General features: G+C 38.8%; 1 protein-coding gene across 4 annotated transcripts in view; it reads left to right on the forward strand.

Annotated features, from left to right (window-relative positions):
* Positions 1–13,003, forward strand: part of CCDC171 (coiled-coil domain containing 171) — a 179,676-nt gene that overhangs the window by 155,400 nt on the left and 11,273 nt on the right. For all 4 annotated transcript variants that reach the window (XM_038769913.1, XM_038769916.1, XM_038769917.1 and 1 more), the window contains one exon: positions 3,762–3,893. In XM_038769913.1, the coding sequence (XP_038625841.1) occupies positions 3,762–3,893 (132 nt within the window). The remainder of the gene's footprint in view (positions 1–3,761; positions 3,894–13,003) is intronic.

The raw sequence follows: 13,003 nt of genomic DNA on the forward strand, positions 1-13,003 counted from the left end.
TATTGTACTGTCCCAAGTGCTTAATATAGTGCTCTGCAGAGAGTAAGTGCTTAATAAATACCACTGATTGATTTATGTGGCATAGCAACTAACTGTTGGTAGACAACTTCAGTAGGCAGACTAGCCTGACATGAGGGAGAGGGGTGGCCATCCTTGCGTAATAACAGGATTCCAAGAGGCAGATTTAAATAGAGCAACAGGTGTGGCAAGTGGCAAACATATCAACTTGGCAACGCATATTCATTGTGCACACTGTGAGGAATGGAGTGTTAGTTGCACATACATCTTAGCTGTGCCTCCCTGCATGAATAAAATGCCACCATTCTCTGCCAATATGAAGGACACATCTACATACATGCCTAAATGCAAACATACATGTCAGTTTCCATTTCTGTCACTTCCCGTTGGGCTATAGTCTCTCCCCGCTGTCAAACTTTCCACAGAAACCTAAGCATCCCTTCACACTGATGTAAAACTGAGGGGCAGGTATCCCTCTTCCCTGTGCTGGAGCACAATCCAGACTGTGTAATGTTGTTTGTAGATGTGTTTGGGGATGGCCCTGTGGTGGAGGAAATGAAGGTGTTTTCTGAGGATTCTTAGGTGTACTCTCCCCAGCTTTTCTTCTCCTGAATGGGCCTAATCAATTAATTAATGAATCATATTTATCAAGCACTTACTGTGTGCAGAGCACTGTGTTAAGTGCTTGGGAGAGTACAGTATAACAGAGTTTGTAGACATGGTCCCTGCCCACAATGATCTGATAGTCAAAGGGAGAGGCAGATGTTAATATTAAAAAAAATTAAATAATTCATCTGTAAACATTTCTTATGAGGCAACCAGGGCACCTGATTAATGCCTGGGACTGCACAGTAAGGAGTATGAGTGGTTGAGCAATTTTCTGGCCTTAAGCTGAGTTTAGGCCTAAATGGGAGAATATGGGACTATAACAGAAAGAATGTATTTGCCCCTCTTCAGTTGTGTGGGAGAAGGGAAATTTTCCCTTATTTCCAACCTCTTACTTCGTTTCCTTCAGTGCTTTATAATGTGTGAGCATTTCCAGCTATTTCTCTTTCCAGTTTCTTTTCAAATCCCCCTTCTTCCATTAAATTATTGGAATATCATAGGATATGTCTTTAATTTTCACTCTATTTTAAAAATAAAAACAAAACAACTTTGAGTCTTCATAATAGCAATTTAGGTGTTACTCTCAAAACTGGAAGTATAACTCTGGCAGGAACCAGTTTTGCCAGCACTCAACAGATAACTGACAGTAGGAAAAGGTGGAAATCTACAAATGTTATTTATCCGGTGTTAAAATGATTAAATTAGATTTTGGAATATCGTGCTCAAGAGTTGGTGAAATAACTCTACATAAAATTGAAAATAAAATATTTTTTATGAAAAAGTAAAAACGACTGGGAATATCAAATGCATCATTTTACCAATTTACCAATTTAACCATTGTTTGTATGTAGTGCCTATTCAAAATATGATTTACTTTATAGTTCAAGATATGTCAGGCTACACTGAAGAAGCGTGAGGCCCGATATTACCAAGATTAAAGGACTCCACTGTCCATAATATGTTGGACATTATACCTACATTGCTTATACATTGTATTTTTTTCTTTGCCAGTATTAGCAATCTGCTTTTGTACTTTGACATCCAGGGTGTCCCTAGTGAATTTTGTCACAGAAAAAAGAGAATCATCAATATCACAGTTAAACTTGACTTTCAAAGCTAATAGTATCTCATTTGGGGGCTCAAATTTAATAAATTTTCTTTGATTCTGGGTGAGTTTTTAAACATCAAACAATGAATTGGCCAGGGTGCAGTAAAATATTTAGATCTATTGACTATGGTTCAGAAGGGTAGACGGCAAAACACTAGCAGTTTGATGTTGATAAATTCTTTGTACCTTAATCCACATTACTGTTTTCTTTTATCTGTATGCATACTGGTGACTAAAAAACCTGAAAATTTGATGTACATATAAAATATAAAAATTTGAATCAAATATATCTGAAAAGAATGATTTTTATGTTCGGTAAAGTAAATTTAGTAGAACCGCTCGTGCTGACTGAAGACCCTGGAGAATGTTTGTTCCAGAAGATTGTATATTTTGAACCTAGTACATCGGGTGTCTGTGTGTATGAGCCCCGCACTGTTATAAAAATTACATTATAGTGCATACGTTTGACAGCCACAGGTATTGACTGGAATTCTCGGGTCAACCTGGGAAATAAAAGGGTCTCTATCCTCGCACTGCAATAGAGAATTAACAAAGTCATCAAGTGTACATTTATGTGTTGATAATATTTAAACACTTAAAGGTTTTAAATTGCATTATTTATGCAATCTGTTAATTTATGTACTCAGCAAAGCTTCAAACCTAGGTTCAATGGTGCTTGAATAGGACAAGCACCAAGGCAATATTTTTATTCTTATGGTATATAATGTCACGTAAAAATGAGTGAGTTTGATTTAGATTTGGAAAAAAGGAAATATTTTTATGATTGTATTATTTGTTGCTCGCTTTTCACTAATCACAGATGAATTAAGCACCGCATCAAAAATGTTTTTGTTAAATCAACTTTTTTAAAGCAAACATTGTTAATGGTGTACGTAGTGTGTATGTTGTTAGGGTGTTCGATTAAATTACTAAAAATTGTGCAAAGCACCAGTAGGCTAAGGTAGCATCAAAAATCATTATAAATGTAGATGGGGAAATTATGCTTTCAATATTAGAAGCGCATGCTTCTAATGGCAAATAGAGCATATTTGGAGAGTTAAATGACAAATAGAGCATTCTGAATTTTAGTAAGAGCTAAAATACAAGTTGAACTATCCGTTAGTACATTTTAGAGTGGGTTGTTTAGCACTGTTTTGTATTTCTGACTTTACTTTTTCTTTTTTTTTTGTCGTTTTCCGTGTTTCGAAGTTTATGGTAATGAATTGGGAGCGAATTCCAATTTGTCCAGAAGGTGGCAGTGTGATACCAACTGCATGTGCTCACGTTTCTCCACAGAGAAGTAGGATTTTTCATAGATATAGTTTGTTTTTCTCTCTACATTTTGGAATTTTTAAAACACAACTATTTCGACTTGGAACAGATACAGATGGTTTGCTCTCTTAGTTATCTTATTTGGGAAGTGTGAGAAAAGTTGGCTACCCAACATTCGCATACTTATTTCAAGTCCAGAATAAGAAATCTAATGAGTGCAGTTATTTAAAAAACAAACAAACAAGCTAAAAAAACCTCATTCCAGATATATTTTGAAAGAAGTTTTCTTTCAGGTAAACGTGTCTCACGCTTGAAAGGCTTATTGGACTACTGGCTTTTCCAGATTGTCACTGCCACTTCTTTTCGTGTGTATTGATTGTTGTGCGCTTTTAGCATTTTACTATAAAATAGCTGGCCATCATTGAAAGGATTTTTGGTGTTTGCAAAGTATATTTTAGCCCACTTTCTGGAGGATGGGGTTGTGAGGAAAGATTGTGAAACCACTTGGGCAGCAGGGCTTCAGTGACTTTTCTCATTTCAGCAGGAGGATGATGCTTTTTCTTCTTAACATTCTCTCCCAGCACTCTGAATTAGAGATTTATTTGCAACGAAAAATCAATTAGTCCTAAATTTATTCATGGATTTCAGGTCCAGCGATCAATGCAAGTCCACTCAGTGGGCTCAAGGGGACCCAGTTCATCCCAGTTAATGTGTCTGAAGGGGAATTACCATTGATGCTGGGTTTTTTTCCCTTTAGGTCACAGATCAGATTTCACTGTCACACACTGCGGCAGATACTAGTGACTACACCCTGAAGCTACCAAAACTGCACCTGGAGACTCTGGCAATGAAGGGGCTGCAGGGTGGGCCGGAGGTTGACGCTTTCCAGGTTAGAGTCTAAATAACCTTATTTGCAACAGAGATGTAGAGGAAAAAATAAGGGGCAGTAAATGAACAGAGCAAAACCGTCAAATGCACAGTGGTCAGAATTGGAACCAAACACCATTCACTGGAGATATTTTCCCCCATAGCATGCATTTTCAGGATTTCTCCATATCTTGCCCGCATGATTTTGTTTGGGTTTATTCTGTAAAACACAAATGTATATTTTAAAACCTCTTAAATCAAGCCAAGGAAGGGACTTTACGTTTTCCAGTAACTTATCTGTTGTGCATTGCTGTAAGCTTTGATTTGTTTATGCAACCATTAGCCCTCAGAATTGTCATTCAAAATCATAATGCACAGTATTTGTATCAAGAAAAAACTTTTGTTTTATGACTGAGAAAAGCCCCGAAAAGTCAGTGGTTCTTTCATTGTCTCCTGTACCTCCGTAATATAAAAAGTGTGTCCTATGTGGAAAAAAAAAGATAGGTTAAAAAAAGATGGAGTAAAATCATCTAGGTTACACAACTAAATTAGTGCTCCTAGTTTCACAAATGTATATGGAAACATTATCCACCCAAATTTGAAAAAAAGCCCACTATCTGTATCCACCTGGTGTTCCAACACTTAAAACATTTTTATCAACTTATGGTACTAGAACATTTTACTTTCATTGAAGGATAATTATACTGTGTCCAAGACAAACGACAGGCGAAAATATATTTTGTGTGGTCAGTCTACCTACTTTAAATGGACAGAAGCACCACCTGGACTCATACTATATAAAGATCATCCTTACTTTCTGAGATTTTTCTAAGCATGAATTGTCAGAAAACTTCCAATTTTACTCATAAATAAATTTGAACATTTTATTTCACTTAAAATACATCTACACATCTCTTACAAATAGATTTACAATTATTCCATTTCTATGAAGAACCTCAGTAATTAATTAAAAGGCTTTAAATCTTCACCTTCATTTTTTTATCTGCGTGTAAATTGGACTTCTTTCTGTTTAGCAGAATGAATGCTTTGATAGATTTCACATTAGATTACAGTGTATTTTAAAATTTGAATCTTAAAAGGTTTGAATACGCTATTGTGTGACTTTAACACGGGACTAGAGTTATTTTAAATGAAAAACAGATTAGCTTGATTTGCTTTTAGTCATATGAACTGAGGTCTTTTGGGAACCCATAGGTTAAGCAAGTGTGGCCCAAATTTGGATGAAGGCCTTCACTTTGCCGTCTTGTTCAAATTCCGGTTTGCACAGTGATTCAGAGTATATTGTCGCTAAATGCTCTTCCAGTTTTAACAAGATATAGCATACTTTTTCCCCTCCTCTCCAAACCTGTGTCTGTGCACAACTGCTTGGGCATTGATTTGCTGCACACATTAATTTGACATTTTACCCTGTAAAAATTCACATCCCTGATAAAACAACAACAAAAAAACACTAAACGAAAAACAACCCAGTATGCGTTACTTCTAATTTAAAATGTGCTTTGGGATCCTTTGCACTCAAGAGCATAATATAAAAACATTAATTTACTTGTGATCATACCCAGATGTCATTGCTCAATGATAGTGACAGTAGTGTTTCCATTATAAATTTATAAAAACATTTTTTTATTTAAACATGTACATTATGCATCCAGGTCTGATGTGGTAGCTCACAGCCTATGCTCTGTTGTCGACAAATTGGCAGCTGTAAAACTCACTTTCTAATTAATTGGTCAATCATTGGAAAAGGTTAGGAAACCACTCAAATGTTATGATTTTATTCCCTACTTCCTCCCTACCATCTAGGTTTACTTTGAATAATTTAGAAGTTAAAAGAGATTGAACAAAATGTCATTTGGCATTTATGAAAAAGATGAGCATTTTCTCACATATTAACATATATAGTTAAATGAAACAGATGGAATGATTAATCGGGTAATACTGGACTATCAAGAGCTTCATTTTCCTGGTAAATGATTCTGTATAGGTGAAAAATAGAATCATCATTACGAAATGAAGACACTGTATACGGGCCCTCTACAATTTAACCTAATTTATTTTATCCCTCATTCATGGGGCAAAAGGAGATATCATGGTGTATCCTGGGCTGGAAAACTGCCATTATCATCAACAGCATTTATCCAGTGACTGCTGTGTATAAAGCACTGTAATAGTTACCTGGGGAAAAACACTAGAAGTAAAAGACCCAGTCCCTATCCTTGCGTTTACAATTCCATATTCCCTCTCCTTCAGGGCCCGGTGGTGATATCTCTTGGGTTGTTGTTCCAAACAATTCCAAATGAGATGATATCGGGGAAGGGGCACGGCAGGGAGAACCGAAATCTTTAAAACTACCCAATCCTGAAACTCTCTGGAATTTAAGTCTGGCTCTTTCCCAGAATTGTCAGTGTGACTAGGCTTCATCTTGGCTGAAGGAGTAAGTGAAGAGGCACAGTGTATGGTTACCAGAAGCATAAGGATCATCATTAGTGCCTTCTTAAAGCAAAAGCAGTAAGATGATCAGTGGTATTCTTTTGGGCAGGAAGAACACACTTTTTGGGTACGGCCTTACTCCTCGCCCCACCCAAAAGCCTAAGGCAAGACCTGTGGCGGCTGGAAAGAATTCCTTAGATATGATGATAGTGGCGACAGCTGCTGTTTTGGACTCTGAAGAATAGGAGGAGGAAATATGCCTCTTCTTTAAGGACAGCGATAGCGGCAGCTGCCACCATTACCAATGCACCTGAACCGGTCCTTCCTGGCCGTAGATAAGAGATTTCCACCTGGAAGGGCCAGCTTAGATGAGGTTGCCATCAGCCTCCAGCTGCCTGCTGTTGGCTTAACTAGTGCCTGCCGCTGCTACCTGCTGCAGCTTGCTGTTACTTGCAGCCTCCTCGTTTGGCTAGCAGCCCCCTGGCCCTCCAACTGGGAAAAAAAATGCTGAGGCTGGGCAGCCATGAACAACAGAAGATGGTAGATATGGCACCACTAAATGAACAAGAGGAGGAATTAAGTTCTTCTCCTCTTCCCTGTTCCTATCTCTTCATATTTTCCCCTCTTTTCTCCTCTTCATCTCACTCCCACACCTCACTTGCCCACTCTTTTTTATTTCCTCTGCTTCCCTCTTCCCTTTCCTCTTTCCTTTCTTCCTTTCTTTCTTTTATCTCATTCTGCCCTCACCTCTCCCTTTCCTCCTCTCTTCCTCTCCTTCCCTGTCCTCTTCCCCCTTCCCCCTGTTTTTTCCCCCGCTTAATAATAATAATAATTTTGGTATTCGTTAAGCACTTACTATGTGCCAAGCACTATTCTAAGCACCGGAGGAGATACAAGGTAATCAGGTTGTCCCATGTGGGGCTCACAATCTTAATCCCCCTTTTACAGATGAGGTGACTGAGGCCCAGAGAAGTTAAGTGACTTGCCCAAAGTCACACAGCTGATAAGTGGCGGAGCCGGGATTAGAACCCATGACCTCTGACTCCCAAGCCTGTGCTATTTCCACTGAGCCATGCTGCTCCACTTCTATTTCCTTTGTCTTCCTTTCTCTATCCCTTGTCTTCCTCTCCCTTTTTCCTTTTCTTTCTCTTCTCCCTTTCAGGCTTCCCCACTCTGTTCTCTCCTCTGTCTCTGTATTACTACAACAATTTCTCTTTGCCCTTGGAGACCTGGCCTCTCTTTAGACACTGCTCCAATAACCTAGTACGGTGACCATTTAAAGAAGTGAGAATAGCGCAGACCAATGTGTGCCCTCAATGATTAAAGTTAAGCTCCAACATGATAAGCCAAGGCAGTTTTTTTAGCTCTGCTTTGCTGGCCTCTGGGGGTTTCTTGAACAGCCTACTTATTTTCATATCTGGTAATAGTTGCTTGGATTCTTCCTCTGCTTTTTCCACTTTTGCTGCCCCTTTTCTTTCCTCAAAGGTTTTATGTCAGGAATATTTTAATCAAGGCGAGCTAAATAAAGGTCACTCTTGGATCTGCTTTGACTGTTGATGTGTCAATGAATGCATTGTATGAAAAGTTCTCTCAAGTGGGGAAAGCCCAGTGGGCCTGCACCAGTTTGGGCTGCATTTGGCACTAAAATGGTTCCCTTGCTTACTTGGAACAAGCAAGGAGTCATTTGGTGCTAATTAGGTGCACCGATAGCCAGAGAAGTAGAAATGAGACTAAAGAAGACCAGCATAGTTTTTGGAACTGATGTCTGTTGGGTGTGGTGACAGTGGACTGCGAGAGCACTACCTAGTTCAGAAGAAACCTACAGAAGCCCTTGATTGAGTTTGTATGGGGGAATAGCAGAAAAGCCAATCCAAGCTTTCTTTTGGTGAGGTGCCAGATTAACACAACAATTATTAGTACTGTTTCCAGTTGGTTATAGTTCTTATTATAAGACTGTAAACTCCTTGTGGGCAGGGAACTTTTCTACTAACTCTGTTATATTGTACTGTCCCAAGTACTTTGTACAGTGCTCTGCACACAGTGAGTGCTCAAAAATGTGATTGGTTATTGTCACACTCAAGGGACAGATTAGGTGGGTGAGGAGAACATTACACTCACCATGTCTAGGTATGTACCAAATCCTGTCACACTCCTATTTCATTAAAAATCTTCATTTCAGGAAAACACTTCTCTGTAACTTTTAAAAAGAAAAGTACATGTGGAAAAATATATGTTAAGGCTAAGATAGCTAAAGAGGCTATTGAATCACCAGGCATTTTATATCCTGCATCATGGTTTTATTTGAGAAACGAAAATGGGGTTCCCTTCACGTGGTAAAACTCCCTTGATCTTTATCTGGGAAAGGATCACATTTGAAAGCAAGCAGAAAAGCCCTAGCCCCATTTTGGAGGAAGCACCTTTTAACAAATAAGACTTTCAAACCTCACCTATGGTGAAACGTTACCTGTGGAATCATCCTGGTCTAATTGTGTAACTCCAAGATGAGATTTTTTTGAAGTCATTTGTTTCTAGGTGGGTGAAGAAATCAAATTGCCAGAAAGCTAACTAATGTACTGCTTTTAAGTCTAAGATGAGGTTTTGGGGCTACTTTAGCACTAAAAAAGAAGTACTCAAACACTTTGACAGTTGAAGCTTTTTGCTTCCTCCTCTTTCCCTCTCTCCCCTCTCCACGCACACGTGCTATATTCTGCCTTTCATATTCCTTTGTGTGTTCGTGTCTTTGCCTTCCTTGCCTCCCTGTTCCTCTTCACCATCTCCATGTCTGTGCATCTCTCTTTGTTCATCTGTCTCACTCTCTTTTCTCAGGGATAAAGTTAGGGGAAGGATACTTTTTTCTCAATCTAAAGCATAAGGTTTAAGGAGTTGCCTTAAATATAGAGGTGTCTTGGTTTTGAACTAATACCCTATATTCATCCGTGTAACATTTTCTGTGTTTCAGTGAAGTCACAAGGGATATCTTGTAAATCATAATGGGAATTATTTTCTGTCTTTGAACTTAGAAAAGTCTGCACGAGGGAGATAAAACAATCCTTCTATCTTCCTTAACTTTAGATTTTTCAAAGTTCTAAAATTTTTTTCAACTTGACTGCTTGAAAGTGTTCTCAGTTCTGACATCCTCATCTTCTACAATTTTCTGTCTCTTCCCCCACCTCCACACTCTTTTTTGAAAGTTACTAGGTCTTAAAGAAGAGCGGGCAATCAATGAGAATGATAAGGAACCATAAATGCGCCTCATAGCTACCTGCTGCAGTCTCATGATGGTTTTAAAACCACACAGGAAAGCTTGTTCCAAAGAAGGTATTCTAGCAACATAGAGCCCTCCATGGGCTGGAAATCTCTGATATGAGAGAGTCCACTTCGGACACAGCACAAATTGAGCTTCAGACCATGGCGCCTGAGTCTAGTCTGGAGCTGACCCTGACTAGAAGCAAGACTGAGCCAAACTGGAAGTGGCCTAGACCGAATTCTCTATGCTTCTCGTTCCTCTTAGTCTTGCTCCTCTCTCACTATACCACAGCGCATATAGGTCATTCAACCCAAGGCAACCTATTCACTGGGGCCTCTGTCTCCTCTCTCGAGCAAGCCCCCCCTTCGGCCTGGAGCTCCCTCCCCCTTCACATCCGGCAGACCACTGCTCTTCCCATCTTCAAGGCCCTTCTGAAATCACATCTCCTCCAGGAAGCCTTCCCTGATTAACCTCTCATCTCCCCACCTTAATTCCCCACCTGTTGACACACCAGTATTTCCACATCACCAAAGCACTTGGTACTCGACCCCACCTTTCTGACCCTCCCCCACTGTAGGACTTAAGTATATATGTTTTATACTCTATTACTCTCCCTACCTTCGCTTGAGGGCAGGGACCATGCCTACTAATTCTATTGAGCTCTCCCAAGTGCTGCTGTTGACTGTTGATTCATTCTGGAGTGTGAGGAGAAGGGATGGGGGCACTTGAGTAATGGTCTCTGTAGACTTTGGGGAGTTGCAAGTTGTCCAGGCAACAACCAGACCTGAGGGCTGAGCCCACCCTGTGAAGGATGCTAGGGCAGGGTTGGGAATAGAAATATGACTGTGATCAGAAAAAATGAGACCAGAAGCTAGTCTAAAGCAGGTATGAGCTGGGAAGGAATAGTTGAAATTCTAATAATATAATTTTTGAGTGTTTTTTTTTTTTCCTGCTGAGCGACTGCACTGTAAACATTTTATTCAATTATTTGTGCTGGGAAATATATACCTACTCAGGTGAGTGGAATGTCTTTCAGGTACCAATTAAGAAGAGGTTCACAGAAATTTGACATGATGCTTTGCTAATGGCCAATTAGGTGCCCACATAGCAGGAGACTATGCTAGTTGCCACAAAGAGTAATGCAGGCCCAGTTACTAGTGTATTGATCGCTTCTAATTTGCTTTGTGACCTTATCCAAGCCAGTTTACTTCATTTTCCTCCTCTGAGATTCTGACAATACTTGCCTATTAGTGAAATGTTGAGATACTAGGTTAAAGCCTTACAGAAATGTTCTTACTCTTATTACTAAGCACCCAGCAGTCAAAAAGTGTTGTGGAAATGTGCCAGTGAGCCCAGTTCTTCCAGAAGATAAAGATACGCCTTGTTAGGAAGGAGCATTTAGTACACACAGCAGTGGATGAAAAATCTGTGCAGCAATACACTAAACCAAGTATAGCAGGTATGGTCCAGAAGTCACATCGGGTCTTCCAGTCGATTCAAACTGACTCACCCTTATGACCGGCAGAAGTCACATTATCTAGAATTTTATCTTTGCGTGTGACTTTTTTTTCTCCTGGGTACAATATGAGCGTGATCTGAATCTCACTGCATATGTTTCTGTGATTATAAATTTGTGTGAAAACCACAAGAGTGGTTCAATTTTATTGGTATGTATTATAAACACCAAATTTTATGTGTGAGGCCCTCAGAAAGTTACTAAAATTCATCTAGTGACCCTTTAGAACAAATAATTGTCCACCTTTGCCCTAAATGGTCCTGTAGTGGTCAGAAAGAATTAATGCTCAAGGAGAATTGATCAGTCAATCTGTGGTATTTATTGAGTGCTTACTGGGTGTAGAGCACTGTATTAAGCACTTGGGAGAATACAACAGAATTGGTAGACATGTTCCTTGGCCACGACGAGCTTATAGTCTAGATAATTAGGCAGATTATGGTCACCATTGTCTCCAAAATGTTAGTGATCAAAATTTGCCTTTTTCTGGATCTCTTTTCATTTCAATGTTTAATTTGCATCAGCATAACCTGACCAAACAGTGACTTGGTTATTCTTTTATTAAAGACTATGAGCCAATAGCTTACAGTCATTTTTTTAAGAGCATTCCAACTTTCACTGTGTTCAAATCTGGATCGCGCTGCTTTTGAGTTTTTGGCAAGCAGCAGTATTTCATAGACTGCCTGGGTGAAGACCTGGAAAAGGAATGGTTATCTACAAATTGAGCGAGTTTATTATGGCTTAGTGATTTGCTGATTGATTTCATTTGCTGTCAGTTAAGCCTGCCTTAATGTCAGTTTTTTTGCATAATGCCCTGAAATAAAGACTGATGATGTTCTTCAGATTGATGTCACTTATATAAACTGACCCTGATTTGCCCTGTTCTGCATGACAATTTAAGTGACAGCAGTAGGAAGGAAATACAGCAATGAATATGCAACCTAAGGATTAAAAAAAAGCAGTAAACCTTTCAGAGCTTAAAACTAAGCATAAAAATCGAGCTCTTCTATTGATTCTAAAGTTGTCCTAAATTTTAAGAATCAGACTATTATTTTTAATCTCAAGCATATGCATTGCTAAATGAAGACGGTAAGATGAAAAATGCACCTAAATATTTTGGTCTGTGCTTATAAATCTTTTTTTCCAATTCCAACTTTAGTCTGGAGTTACAAGGATCACAATTTTAGGAAAATATTTTCATGTGGTACCCTCACATGACGTTTTGTTGAAAAATTGAATTGTAGATTTTTCTCTCTTCTCTATGTTGTATTGAATCATAAACATGTTAGCGACCTAGAGAGATGATCTGGTGCATTCCCTTCCCTTCAGCTGGTGCTCATCTTTATTTTATGTTTTTTCCTTAAAGATTTTTTGGGTTAGAGGCTCCACCTCCACTCTTAGTAGCCTATTCCAGTGTTTTATTACAGCTATTCAAGAAATTTGTTCCTCTGTCAAACTGAAATCTCTAGTTTAAGCCCTACTAGTCCTCAGTGGTCATGGAGAATAGAACCCTCCTCATAAACTTCCTTCAAATATCTGAAGACAGTTACTGTCATTCTTTAGTTTTCTCTTTTCTCATCTAAGCAATTCCATTTCCTTTATCCTTTCCTTTTAGGACCAATTTCTTATCCCTTTAATCCTCTTCTCCAGATCTTTTTTTTTAATGCAGTTAGCCCAAAATGGGCATAATACGCTAATAAAACTCCAGTTCTAGTGAATGACACGGTCCTTAAATACAAGCCTGCTTAAGTATTTTGTGAGGCCCAACATCAAAGTTTCACTGATCACCTAAAATCTGAAGTCTAAGCACAATGTTTGAAGTGTTTCATTGGTTTGTATATCTTGTTTTTTTAAAATGTTATATTTAATTGAACATTTTAATTTTAACTTGTAGGCACATTCAAAATGAAGCTCTCCTGTT

This window comes from Tachyglossus aculeatus, chromosome X4 (assembly GCF_015852505.1).
Source record: "Tachyglossus aculeatus isolate mTacAcu1 chromosome X4, mTacAcu1.pri, whole genome shotgun sequence".
In the NCBI taxonomy this organism is placed as follows: Eukaryota; Metazoa; Chordata; class Mammalia; order Monotremata; family Tachyglossidae; genus Tachyglossus; species Tachyglossus aculeatus.